At 32.6% G+C, this 15,124-nt stretch overlaps 1 protein-coding gene across 2 annotated transcripts; it reads right to left on the bottom strand.

Annotated features, from left to right (window-relative positions):
- Nucleotides 1–9,787: 9,787 nt before the first annotated feature.
- On the bottom strand, nt 9,788–13,806 carry LOC127734533 (GPN-loop GTPase 2-like). 2 transcript variants are annotated; one of them, XM_052244454.1, is made up of 4 exons: nt 13,717–13,806; nt 11,534–12,169; nt 11,056–11,154; nt 9,788–10,141 (listed from the first exon to the last, which is right to left on the bottom strand). In XM_052244454.1, the coding sequence occupies exons 2-4, from the start codon at nt 12,146–12,148 to the stop codon at nt 9,929–9,931; spliced, it is 927 nt and encodes a 308-aa protein (XP_052100414.1). In that variant the 5' UTR covers nt 12,149–12,169; nt 13,717–13,806; the 3' UTR covers nt 9,788–9,928. The 2 variants fall into 2 exon arrangements, with proteins under 2 accessions (XP_052100414.1, XP_052100413.1); XM_052244453.1 differs by having other exon boundaries at nt 13,712–13,804.
- Between the last annotated feature and the right edge of the window lie 1,318 nt (nt 13,807–15,124).

Below are 15,124 nucleotides of genomic sequence, written 5' to 3'. Positions count from 1 at the left end.
TAAACATAGATCCATTAGGTCGTTCAATGATTTAAATATTATATTTTTTGAAACATTGCCAAGTTCGGAATTTTGAAATCTTGTTGGATTGGTTCAAAATTAAAATAAAAAGGAAAAATTATTATTCCCAATTATAATTTACTTACTTTAATTAAATGGATTGACATTAGGAAGTTCTGGTTTGCACTTTACCGAGTTTTCCACGAAAGGAAAAGAACTACAAGGAAGTCTTCATGGTTTGGCATTTAAAAAATTATTAAATTGCTTCTAAAATGATAAATTGCTCGTTTTAGAATTTAAAGTCAAAGTTTTCCGAATGCGTTTGAAAGCGTGTCTATTTTATAGTTTTATGAACACCTTGAATTTAAATTGTTAACAGTGTTGATAAAAGATTGATGATCATATATACAGTAATAACTATGTGGAAGCATGAAGATTTATAACCGATTTTCATAGTTAAATATCCCACTTTCACTTACATGTAAAACGAAGTCGATTTTTATATGCAATATGCCCACCAAATAAACTAGTGTGTTTTTGATCACAGGCGCTTGGGTATATGATACAGATTTTTTTTTTTTTTTTTTTTTTTAATAAAATATTCAATTTTCTATATTTATATTACATATCTATCACTACTGCGCATGTCTCACCTTGTTTCGAGTGATTTTACCAACTCTGAGACAAACCCCCATTTTACTATCCACACAAACCCCCATTTTACTATCCACACTAAGGTTTCTTAGTGTGGATAGTAAAATGGGGGTTTGTCTCAGAGTTGGTAAAATCACTCGAAACAAGGTGAGACATGCGCAGTAGTGATAGATATGTAGTATAAATATAGAAAATTGAATATTTTATTAAAAAAAAAAAAAAAAAATCTGTATCATATACCCAAGCGCCTGTGGTTCTACGATGACAACAGAACGACTTTCGGGTCTATGTATCCTTCACGCATACAAGGAGACGCCCATTGACATTTATTAAGTAATTGACTGTTTTGCAACCAAAAAGGACAAGAGGCTTGCATTATTGTTTAAAGTCACTGGTAAGAGGGATATTATTGTCTCTTTTAATAATTCATAACCACGCAGAAGGTTTCGACTGACCGTATCTACAACGTGACATGTTCCTCGAACAATTACCCTACTGAGTTTGTATTTTTGAAATGAAACAAGACATTTTGTTTAGTTTATTCACTGACAAACTTAGAATCATGCATAATGTTGTATCATGAGTATTGCTCACCTTTACACGATGTTTGTTTAATACGCAGCCAAAGGCAAGTGTGAGCCATCACCTATATATCCATTCGTTCGTTCGTCTGTTTCCATATAGTTGATATCGTAAGTTCTTTTCCGCTGCCAAACAGTACGTACCCACTTTAACTGGATATATTGTTTATATTTTATCTACAATCAATTTATAATGTGGTGGTTTTTATTATGCTGGTCGTAGTCAATATAACTTTTTTACCCCTATGGAATTTTATTATTCAGTATCGTTTTAGTAGTTTTTTTTTCTTCTTTATGCATTAGATTTTGAATAAAACAACATATTTGCCTGAAGAAAAGTTATGTTCAATTTGCTTTTGGTAAATAATTGTCATTAGATATATTGTTTTCTCCCGGAATATAGAATATAGCAAAGTGTTCTCGACCAATGAAATTGACGAATTTAGTGTTTCTTAATTGTGAAGAATGAATGTAAATCATGTTCTTAGTAAGGGATACTCCTACTGTTAAGGCCTGTTTACAGTTCAAAAACAAACTGTTTCTATAAATGAGTTACAACTGCCCCGAATCACTTTTATCAGTTTGAAAGGATTTGTGATTGAAAATGACTAATAAAAACTTTAATTTTCAAACAAGCAGAATATTAAAACAAAAAATACTAAAAAAATAAACTAAACCAGAGCAAAGCAAAGCAAAAAAATAAAAAAAAATAAAATAAAAGTTTTGAAATAAAATATAACATAAATCTTTAGCTATTACGGTTACCAAAACTCGGATTACTGGATTTGCGTTTGGTAAAAATAGTAATTTCCAATATTAATGTTAATTTTTGAATATATTTAAAACTTTTTAAAGGCATTTTATTTTTAACATTTCCCTGAAATAATGAAATAGTACTTGATGTAAAGATCGGGACTATGATATTGGCTGTGAACTAAAATTTAGTCGTAACTTAAATTTTGATTTTATTGATTTGAACTGTAGATAAACAAAAACGATAATTCCTCACTTAAACATTACATGAATTACATTGAATTTCATACTCACTATCAGGAAACATACTAGTATACAATTCCTACCATTTCATTGCACTGTTGTGTTATCTAATGTCTAAAACACAATTTATTATATTTTCCAAAATTATAGAAAGACCTTACATCACTAAAACTAATTCATAAATGAAATACTGAAGAGGGAAGTCATGCATTTATTATAAACATCGCACTAAGAATGAAACTAATTCTTGAATAATTATAACCAATCAAGATATCATTTGAGCCTTGAGCACTTTACAATATTATAAGTTTGTAAGAGAATGATAATCCCTTTCTTCGCGATAAGTACTCGTTAAAGCTCGTACTTTATCACGAAGAAAGGGATTATCATTATCTTACATATACATAGAATACAACAATGAATGCTTTTGTTTCGGTAAATATGTGGCTTAATTGACTTTTAAAAAAACTGATACCAACAGAGTATCTCTGCTTAAGCAATTCTTAAAAATTTTATGGTCACCATCACGAGTTAAGACATTTTTCATTATATTAACTTTCAGCAAATGAATAAAAGACGTATGCAAGCAACATAAAAAAAAAGAAGAAATCGGGCATCTTTACACTTTAAATCAAATTTTACTGAATATTACAAACTATTGACTACATACGACGGGTGCCAAGCGAAAAGCAAGTTATACTTATCCTCTGTTTTCTTATATAGAAGTTCACACTGGTCAAGTTCCGTCTCATCGGGCTCGTGGTAGCCTGTCCGCCTTCCTGCGGACTGAAACCTTGTGAAATAGCTCGTAAAAGAATCCGACTCAGCATGTCGGTTTAGTACAAACTCTCTTAATTACTGCCCTGGACGATATCTAGTACTTATATCACATTATCCTATTCACGTCCTGAATATGCTTTTAATTTATAACGGGACGTTTAACAGCCATCCATCCATCCATCTTCTTGTGTTCACAGATTTGCGCGTTAATGATATGTGATATATTGCATATAGATTGATTGATTGTTGGTTGCTAAACGTCCAGTGGCAAATATGTCATGCATATTCAGGACGAAATTGCATATAGATGATTATAAACTATTTTGTTGCAGTAACTTTAAAAAAAACAAACGCTCGAAATTATTCAAAGCAAACTCTCAGTACTAAGACAAACATGTATTATTATTAGCTCGGACAAATTGTGTAGCTATATGTACTACTGTAGTACTGTTTAACAGTACATGTAAAATGTAAGTATAATACAACAGTTATTTAGGTTTCTTGAACTAACCATCTACTTACTTGGCGTTTGGAATTCTTTTTTTTTTTCTGTCTTTTTTTTTTTGTTGTTGTCGTCATTGGATACCTGTTAGTTGAAATTCATACAACACTGTTATGTGAATGTTATAAATAACAATATGACTTTAAAAAGTCAAATAGTGATTAAAGGGACAGTACTAGCACTGTTAAAGTATACCAGATTCTATAGAAAATTCAGTTTTTATTAATGTTTAACAGACAGACTAGTCCGTTTCCCGATTAAAATAATATTATGTGGCTCAAACATACAATGGATTTACAAAAGTAAGATTAGCACCATAGACTCCAACTTTAATGGACAACTTATAATGTAGTTTAAGTCATTGGTTAAATAATTTGTTATATTAGATATGTGTGTTCGACCATATTAACTGTAAGCATCAAACTTGGTATTTCTTACATGTTTTATAAAGATGTTTTTATGTATATCTAGCACCTGTATATAAATGTCATTCAATAATCTAACGCGGCTTGGATAAGATATACTGATATTCAATGTTTTAACTAACAATTATGCAACACATTTTAAAATTAAAAACAAAAGAAAGAATAAATGTAAATGTCACTTGAAGTTAAAAACATATGCAATATAAAAATAAGGAGATGTGGTATGATTGCCAATGAGACAACTATCCACCAAAGTTCAAATGAAGTGGATGTAAGCAATTATTGGCAACCATACGGCCTTCAACAATGAGAAAAACCCATACCGTATAGTCGGTTATAAAAGGCCCCGGCATTAAAAATATGAACCAATTACATTGAGAAAACTAACGGCCTAATTTATAACAAAACAATTTACGAAAAACAAATAAGACATGAACCAACGACAACCACTGAACTACTGGCTCCTGACTTGGGACAGGCATATAAAGAATGTGGCGGGGTTAAACATGTTTGTGAGCTCTCAACCCTCCCCTAACCTGGGACAGTTGTGTAACAGCACTGTGACAACATAAGAACAAACTATAAAAATCAGTTGAAAAGGCTTAACTCATCAGATACAAAGAAAAACATCAAACAAAAACACAGACAGGACGTGGCAGGGTATATATCCCACAATCCAGTACTCTTTTGGTCGAATGTGACCTACCGAATTAGACTTATCACTGGGTTTGTACTTGCATCAGTAACACGAAGGGTGCCATACGTGGAGCAGAATTTGCTTACCCTTCCGTAGCACCTGAGATCACCCCCAGTTTTTGGTGGGGTCCGTGTTGCTCAGTCTTTTGTTTCTATGTTATGTTTTGTATACTGTTGTTTGCCTTTTCATTGTTTTCCGTTTTTTTGCCATGGAATTGTCAGTTTGTTTTCAACTGATGAGTTTGAATATCCCTTTGGTATCTTTCGCCTCTCCTTTAGAGTCTAATTTGTTTTTTTTTTAATGATACGTTTAAATTTATTCATTGTGTTGATTTGGAATCTAATGGTCATTTATTTACGAGAAAAATGTCCAAACCAGTTGCTTAAAAATATGTTTAAAACAGGAGATGTTGGGCAAACAATGAATCGACAAAAATTCTAAACTTTATAGAGCTAGAAAAAAGAAAGTCTCCATTTCTATGTTGACGTTCTTCTTTGTTCTATCAATTTTTTTCTTACTTTATCTTATTTACTTACTTTTTTACACTCAAGTTTCGTTAATGGACACATGTCCTAATTAATTTTCATAGATGGTCAGGTGTAACGTAAAAATATATATTGATCGAACTGTAACATGCAAATGCAAGCCACATCGTATCTCAGCAGATAATGAATTGCTTTAAACAATAGTTAACTTAGTAGAATTCACAGTAGATTCAGGCTTTGACAGAAAATGAACAAATATATAATATAAAAAATGAAAACAACATGTTATTAATTTCATGCGTCTGAAGCGCTTTTCTGGATTTACTTTCATCAGGAACGCCCAAAGTCGAATATTTGAAAGCCTAGGATGTATAAGAACCGACTCATTTGCAGAGCTATATGACCAAATAGTACCCAAAACAACCAAATTCATCTAAGGTCAACTTTGCCTGGGAGAGTTGAAACCTTAGTTTTTTTATAATTTCAAAATTTATAAACGGACAATTTTAGAAAGGTTCGTTATATTGACTATTGAGCTGATGATACCCTCGGGGACTGATAGTCCACCAGCAGAGGTATCGACCCAGTGCTGTAAAAAATGAAAACAACACGTTATTAATTCCATGCGTATGAAGCGCTTTTCTGGATTTACCTTCATCAGGAACGCCCAGAGCTGAATATTTGAAAGCGGAGGATGTATAACAACCGAAACAGTTGCAGAACTACATGACCAAAAAGTACCTAAAAATAATATGAACCCATTTGATTAAAAAGTTCGTCACTTTTTTTATCTTTTATCTTCAATTATAAGTCATTGAAGAAAGAATTACAAGGCTCGTGTGCTTTTAATCAGTTCTTTTAATTTATTTGGGTTAAAATATTTTTTTCTTCAGAATTCATGTGCACGCCCGGGCGTTTTGACATAAACGTAGCTCAGTACGCATGCCTCCACTACTGAATTAAAAGCTCCTGAATTAGGACAGGCACATATAGAATATAGCAGGGCAAAACATGTTTTGTGAGCACTTAATCCTCCCCTAATTGACTTACTGTGATTAATGGATTATCTAAATAAGGCAAGGTGACCATGTTTATTCCGCATTGTCCAACTTTTTTTTAAATTCAGAGTTTTGATTATCATACTTTATTCAGTATGATGTTACATAAACATTGTACATGTTGCAGGTTTAGCGACAATTTATATCAATTACCAAATAGCAACATACTATTAGTATGGCAAGGTCTAAATCGTCTCAAGTCTGTGAAAGCTATGAATAAAGTAAACAGAACAATCAAAGATCTGCTATTAAAACCAAATTCTAAAAAAAAATCCTCCTTTATAGCTCACCTGGCTCAAAGGGAAAGTGAGCTTTTCTCATCACTTGGCGTCATTCGTCGTCGTCTGTTAACTTTTACAAAAATCTTCTCTTCTGAAACTACTGGGGCCAAATATAACCAAACTTGGCCACAATCATCAGTAGGGTATCTAGTTTTAAAAAATGTGTCCGATGACCCCGCCTGCCAACCAAGATGGCCGAAATGGAACATAGGGGTAAAATGCCAGTTATGATTATTATTTTGAAAACCGTTATAAATAGAGAAATCTGTCAGGAGCAGAAATGTTCCTAATGTTGAGCTCTACCAATTGTCTATATACGTCAAAACTATCAGACGACTTCTTATTAGAGTTATTCCCCTTTGATGACGATTTTTACCAATTTTTGCGTTTTAGCCTTATATCTTGAAAATTGTAAAAGATAGACAGAAACTTTAAAAGCAAAAATTATCAGTAAGACAAGATCTACAATTAAGACAATATGGAGGAAATCGTCCGACGACTTCTTATTGGAGGTATTGCCCTTTAATGACGATTTTTACCATTTTTTGTGTGTTTTGCCTTATATGGTAAAACTTATAATAGATAAATAGACACTTTAAATCACAAAAATTATCAGCAAGGCAAGATCTACTAACAAGTCAAATGTTGCCGATATAGTTAGTAGACTGTCACTCTTAATATGAGTGATTGCCCTTAAATGAGGATTCAGTTTTTTTACCCTCTTTTGTGTTTTGAGTAAAAACTAAGAAGATAGAGAGAAACTAAACAGACTAAATGATCAGGAATACAGGATCAACAAAATAGAGATTTTTGTCATGAAGTCTATTCTCGTCTACAATGTTGGAGAGTATCCTTTGTTGAATATGCACATAGACCAAGGTGAGCAGCACAGGCTCTTTAGAGCCTCTAGTTTAATTTTTATCTCAATTAGAAGATTAGCAACACCTACATTAAAAAGAAAACTAGTCAAAGAAATGAACAGAATATAATATCATAAATAATAAAAGTATACAATATGAAATAAAGCTAGCAGTTACTGAAAGCATCCTCAAATATGTATGCTGTAAAAAAGAGGCAGAAGATACCAAAGGGACATTCAAAACTAAAAATTGTTAAAAATTGACTATAAAGGGCAATAACTCCTTAAGGGGTCAATTGACAATTTTGGTAATGTTAACTTATTTGTAGATCTTACTTTGCTGAACAATATTGCTGTTTACAGTTTATCTCTATCTATAATAATATTCAAGATAATAACCAAAAACTGCAAAATTTCCTTAAAATTACTACTGTAAATTCAGAAATTATTGCGAGGTTTTTATTAATGCGAATAATGCGACTAGGTGAGTATTGCAATAATTAGAACTTGCATTCTGATATCTTATACATATATCTGTATGCTGAGTTTCCTGCCATCGCAATAATTAATCTCGCATTTTTGTCCATTCTTCAAAAATTGCAATAATTACTGAATTTACAGTAATTCAGGGGCAGCAACCCAACAACGGGTTGTCTGATTCGTCTGAAAATTTCAGGGCAGATAGATCAAAACCTGATGAACATTTTTACACATGTCAGATTTATTCTAAATGCTTTAGTTTCAGAGATATAAGCCAAATACTGCATTTTACCCCTATGTTCTATTTTTAGCCATGGCAGCCATGTTGGTTAGCAGGCGGGGTCATCGGACACATTTTTTAAACTAGATACCCCAATAATGATTGTGGCCAAGTTTGGATAAATTTGGCCCAGTAGTTTCAGAGGAAAAGATTTTTGTAAAAGTTAACGGACGACGCCGGACGCCAAGTGATGAGAAAAGCTCACTTGGCCTTTCAGGCCAGGTGAGCTAAAAAGCAAGCAACACAAACCCCACAAAAACAGGCTGTGATCTCAGTTGCTTTCTTTGGGTAAGCAGATTCTGCTACACATCTGGCACCTGTTGTGTTGCCCATAGTAAGTACACATTCAATGATAAATCTCAGTTGGTGACTTCACAATTGAGGAAAAGAGGACAGGATTGTTGGTATGACAATTGAAACATATATGTGGTCATCTATTACAGATATTCCATAACGGCGAATCAACTCATGATGGTGTTCGTAAAACTTTCAAAAATATGAATTCATTTTTACCAATTAGGACCCTTGGTTCAATAGCTTCCTTGTAAGTTAGCAAGAACTCTCTTAACAAGGAAATCATGCTATGGAATACCATAGTAGTATTATCTGGGAGATATATACTCCATATATAGGTGTTGCTGGAAGATTGTTGAAATGTTGTAACCTTAGATACTGATATGATTTACATGCAGAATTGAGAAGTGCTTTATATGTTCTATATTGTGACTTAACTTGCTGTTTATATAAATATGACATATCAAAAAAAAGAAGATGAAGTATGATTTCTAATGAGACAACTCTCCACCTGAGACCAAATTACCAAATTACGTAGAAGTTAACAACTATAGATCACCATATGTTGCCTTCAACGAAGAGCAAAACCCTTACCTCATAGCAAGCTATAAAAGGCACTGAAATGACAAACAATTCAAAAGAGAAAACTAACTGCCTGATTAATGTACAAAACAATAAACAATAAATGGGGAATGTGTCCATGGGACACAGATGATGCCCTCGCTTGCATATCATATAAAGTTATAAAGGGACATAACTGAAAAACGGTAAAAGTGACTCTACCACAATTTGTTACAAGTTGTAGGCTAACTTAAGTTACAGAACGGACACAAAAAATTCAGCAGTTTTTCGATTTTTAAAGGGGCATTACTCTAGAACGGTTAAAGTGAAACCACCAAAATTCAAACTTGATCTGTATTTTGTGATAATAAGAATTGTGTATAAGTTTCATAACATTTGGATGAGGCTAACTTAAGTTAGAGAACGGAAACGAAAAATTCAGCAATTTTTTCATTTGTAGAGAGGCAGAACTCTAGAACGGTTAAAGTGACACCACCAAAATTCAAACTTGATCTGTATTTTGTGGTAATAAGCATTGTGTATAAGTTTCATAACATTTGGTTGAGGCAAACTAAAGTAAGGGAATGGAAACGAAAAATTCAGCAATTTTTCCATTTGTAAAGGGCCATAACTCTAGAACAGTTAAAGTGATGCCACCAAAATTCAATCTTGATCTGTGTTTTGTGGTAATTAGCATTGTGTATAAGTTTCATAACATTTGGTAGAGACAAACTAAAGTTAGATAACGGAAACCAAGTTTGGGACGTACGGACAGACGTATGTACGACGGGGGCATAAAAACAAAATATAATATACAACAACACACAACACACTATGAAAATAAGAAAAACTAATAGTTTCTGGTTTACTTTAATTCAAACAAATCACAAAAATGTGTACCTAATGTTTTACAGGCAAAGAAAAAAGGAATTGTTCAATTTTCTCATTTTGTTTTGGCAATGGGTGGTGAATTCAACAAGTATGAAACATGTACATCAACTATCAATATTTATATCTTGTTCATTACTATCACATTCTATCTCAGTGTCCATGTATTTCTCTCTTATGTCTTTGATCTTTTCATATTCAAACTCTGCTCCAACAGCACATGACAATAGAGTTTGTATGTTACGTTCTTCTGTATCCCCAAATACATATCCATTGGCTTTGTCAACTTGTTTCAACATACGGAGCATACTCTCCTTCTCCTGAAAAGGAAATATTAGGGTACATTCAATCTCTCCATATTGTGTGATATACATGTAATGTACAGAGGCAGATTTTGGAGGGGGTGCAGGGGGCATGGCCCCCCTTATGGAGCTACATATATGATAAATGCATAGACTTTTTACAAGTATCACTCGAAAAGTTGGCTTTCTATAGCCCCCCCCCCTCCCCTCCCCTTTTTCAAAGTCCTGGATCCGCACCTGATGCCTTTATGTATGCTGGTGAATTCATCCACTTTTTAAAAATTTCATTGACTATAATTTTTAAAGGAATAAACTAATCAGAAATTAACTGGCACATAACAAATAACTTATTTGAAACTAACTGTTATATACCTCTGCAAATGTTGTGCAGTACAAATGGAACCAGACTATAGTTATCTCCCCTTACCTGTACATACAATAGTACAAATGATACCAGATTATATCTATCCCCCTTACCTCTACAAACAATGGTACAAATGATTCCAGACTATAGTTATCTCCCCTAATCTCTACATACAATGGTACAAATGATACCAGACTATAGTCATCTCCCCTTTTACCTGTACATACAATAGTACAAAATAATACCAGACTATAGTTATCTCCCCTTACCTGAAAATACAACGGTACAAATGATACCATACTATAGTCATCTCCCCTTACCTGTACGAATAATGGTGCTAATGAGTCCAGACTATTCAAAATTATTTATCCCCATTCCCTGTACAAACAATGGTACAAAAAATACCAGACTATAAGTATCTCCCCTAACCTTTACAAACAATGGTACAAATGATACAAGACTATAGTTAGCTCCCCTTACCTCTACATACAATGGTACAAATGATATGAGCTTTTACCTCTACAAACAATGGTACAAATGATATGAGACTACAGTTATCTCCCCTTACCTCTACAAACAATGGTACAAATGATACCAGACTATATTCCTCAATAATATCTATTAATGCTGAATTTAATTTCTTATATTTCTGTACATCTGGACTTTCCTGAAATAAATAAACTAATCCTTATAATAATACTGTAAACAAAAACATAAAAGAAAAAGATGAATAAAAGCAAAACCACATATCTACTGATTATCACCCCTATGCCAAAATTTTCAAAGCATTATGCAATGTCTTACATACCAGCTTCATATTAATTCTATTAGATATATATATCTTTTGAATTACTTATTTTTGAATTATATGGCTACAATTTCATGTACAAATTGTACAATAGTGAACTTATATATTTCAAATTGATTAAAAGCTTTCTATTATGGAAAAAAATGAAATCTTTTAAGCATTGTCAGTTATAATTTAACATAACAATTCTGTTTGAACTTTGACCATGTTAACCTGAATGTTCCAATAAAATACAAACCTTAAAATCATCTAATAAGTAATGAAGGTCAAGGACTTCAGTGTAAAAATCAAGGTTAAATGATAGCTTTCCAAACTTCTCTATCAGATCACACTTGGATAAAACATTCACATGAGGTAGTTCTATTTGTAACATGGTGGATAATGATGTTAATAAAACTGAAATGAATTTTGATGGGTCACTGCAGTAGTGTGAATCAACCAGATGGACTGCAACCAGACGACAATCCCATTTCTGAAGTTTTTGGAGAACATTTCTCACAGCATTGTGATGTGTATATAATTCAACTTGTCCAGGAAAATCAAAAATTAAATATTTGCCCTCCAATTTCTTTAGTTCTTTTTCAAACCAGTCTATATTCTTCTCAAGATATTCCATGCAGTATAGCAGGCCACCATTTGGACCTAGTTTTAACGTGTCCATAACATCTGATAAAGTAATCAGATCTGAAATGTCCAAAGCACAGTTGTATGGGAGACTATCATTTGCTGGATCTAAATTTATAACAGCAACCTCTCTACCCAGCTGAGTAAGGAATTGTGACATGCCATGACAGTAGGTTGTCTTACCACATCCTGGTGGACCTATCACTACTTGTCCAAATGTTGTTTTCATTGTGAAGGTCTTTGGAAAACTCTGAAGAAAAAAAAAAATTAAGATAAAAATTACTTAAACCAGCATTAGTGTGATTATCATGATTATAATCTGCATGAATATTTTTAACAAAAAACAACTTTTTAACATTTCATTGCATTGCATTATGCTCAGTATTTAGTTTTCAGTGTCATGTTTTGTGTTCTTTTTTGTCTTTTCATCAATTTATTTTTGTCATGGTTTGTCTGTTCTTTTTTGTTTAATTGGATTTTTTTTGTATTGAACCTCTTGTATCTTGCTATTTTTTCAAACAAAGCGTTCTGGTCCTCTACCTAGTTTTAAGAAACAGATTTGTGTGTGTGTGTGTGTGAGTGTGCAAAACGATGAATACAATATAGAAGACATATCTATATAGGAAAAATAACATTGTACAAGACATATCAATATACAATATAGGAGACATAACAATGTAGAAGACATATCAATATAGAAGACAAAACAATATAGAAGACATATCAATATAGGAGACATAACAATGTAGAAGACATACTGTAAATTCAGAAATTATTGCGTGCATTTATTATTGCGATTTTGTCATTTTAGACTAAAATGCGATTATAATTTTTGCGATATTGAGAAAATTCCTGTTTAATTCATATAAAAAATTTCAAAATGCGAGTTTAAATTATTGCGATTATAACCCTGTCGCATTTTTCGCAATAATAAAAACATCGCAATAATTTCTGAATTTACAGTATCCATATAGAAGACATAACAGTATAGAAGACATAACGATATAGAAGAATAACAATATAGGAGACATATCAATAATAAAGTAATAAAGAAGACATAGAAATATAGAAGATATAAGTTGTTATATCATATAACAATATTTTGTAACAAGAGAGCATGATTTACCCTCCAAAATTTAACCAACTGGGATCTGATCCGGGAACCACTGACACAGTAAGCCACCGCTCTACCAACTGAGCTATAGAAGTACTCCACTAGCTCAGCTAATTGAGGGTAGTTATATATCTACTAGGCAAGGGGAAGCACTGCTACACTTACCCCACCTCAAGAGTCATTATATAATTGTGATGATATCTTTGATACTTTCTCTGGCTAGGTATTTCTTCAAATCATGGGTATTTTCGTTGGGCACAAATTTTGTACCCAGAGAGCATGATTTGCCTTCCGAAATTTATTACTATACCAGCCAGGATTCAAATCCTGACTAGTACAGTATTAATTTTGGAAGCCAAATCATGCTCTCCAGTTACAATAGATATATTTAATATAAATTAAGACATATATGACCATATCTACATAGGAGAAATAACAACATAAATGAGATATCTATATAGGAGAAACAACAATATAGAAGACATAGTTATATAGATGATATATAAATATAGAAGACATATAGCTTATAGAAGTCGAGAATATCAATTATGGTCAATTATTTCCCACACTTATTATTGAAACCAGAAAAAAGGCCGTCACGTCTCCACATGTAATGTCATTTAATGACATAAAACACAATACAAACTGTTCATTGATAAGCAACTTAACTAAACATACATTACATGCCAACTTTTGTTTAAGACGTTTTAAAACATCAAACATCTACACATTTTTTACTTTCAATTTAAATACAAGCGTCACATGACACAGATTTTGAAGTTCGCTTAAGTTCATGAAAATTTAGGTGCATTTGAAAACATGACTTAGGTTTTAGTTTGTTACCCGGATTTGTTTTGCTTAATCGAATTATGACTATTGAACAGCGGTATACTACTGTTGCCTTTATTTAGGTTAACCTGTCACAGGCACTTGTTTCTGTCAATAGGGGGTTTACTATCCACGCTTGTACGACAATTTACTATCCACACTTGTACGACAATTTACTATCCACACTTGTACGACAATTTACTATCCACACTTGTACGAAAAAATATTTTCGTACAAGTGTGGATAGTAAACCCCCCATTGACAGAAACAAGTACTTGGCCTTCTTTCTGGTTTCAATAATAAGTGTGGGAAATAATTGACCATAATTGATATTCTCGACTTCTATATTGCTATATGTCTTCTATATTTATATGTCATCTATATAACTATGTCTTCTATATTGTTGTTTCTCCTATATAGATATCTCATTTATGTTGTTATTTCTCCTATATAGATATGATCATATATGTCTTCTATATTAGATATATCTGTTGTAACTGGAGAGCATGATATGGCTTCCAAAATTAATACTGTACTAGCCAGGATTTGAATTCCGACTGGTATAGTAATAAAATAATAAACTTTTGGAAGGCAAATCATGCTTGTTTCTGTCAATTGGGTGTTTACAATCCACACTTCGTACAAGTGTGGATAGTAAACCCCCCATTGACAGAAACAAGTGTCTGTGTAACCTGTCACAGGTTCTGTTCAGATCATGTTCACCAATGAAACAGCACAATAATTCATGCAGAAAATGTAGATATAAAAATATAATAAAACTTATAAAAGAAATAAAAGAAAAACTGTTTAGAAATTTGGAATAGGCACTTATACCAATCCAGAGTCATATATACATATGTTAAATTCATTTGCTTTTGAACCGCTGATAACGCACTTATTTTCTAACTTGAATGCGTCCAAAGTTATATCTGGGACATAATATATTAGTATAATTGTCCCAGGTTATATGTACTGTTTGTGCTATTCTAGACATCATCAGTTTGAATAACTATTGAATGTATATTTTGTGTGATTTAATTTAACTGGCTTGTTCACATAATTTTTTCCTCGTATATGTAATCAAAATATGACACGGTTGCATTTAATACGTGTAGGATTATGCCAGGCAATGGGCTAAACGCGAAAAACTCGGAAGACGCAGATACTCTTTTCGAATGGGTTAAGGCTGTGAGGTCGTTAATACAAATTCTAATTTGACGTTCTTCAAACGCTTTGAGTACACACCCGTGGTAAAATTCGAAT

This window comes from Mytilus californianus, unplaced genomic scaffold (assembly GCF_021869535.1).
Source record: "Mytilus californianus isolate M0D057914Y unplaced genomic scaffold, xbMytCali1.0.p SCAF_3, whole genome shotgun sequence".
In the NCBI taxonomy this organism is placed as follows: domain Eukaryota; kingdom Metazoa; phylum Mollusca; class Bivalvia; order Mytilida; family Mytilidae; genus Mytilus; species Mytilus californianus.
Note: the sequence above shows the minus strand (reverse complement) of the source record. Positions and strands in the feature narration are given on the sequence as shown.

Bases quoted from the DNA above. Each gene is read 5' to 3' on its own strand.
- LOC127734533 (XM_052244453.1), bottom strand. From the start codon at position 13,756: ATGTTTGATGTTTTAAAACGTCTTAAACAAAAGTTGGCATGTAAT. The intron at 12,170-13,711 runs GTATGTTTAGTT...TTTTTTCTTCAG, and splicing joins AACAAAAGTTGGCATGTAAT to AGTTTTCCAAAGACCTTCAC. The intron at 10,142-11,055 runs GTAAGGGGAGAT...TTTCCTTTTCAG, and splicing joins TTGTACCATTGTTTGTAGAG to GAGAAGGAGAGTATGCTCCG.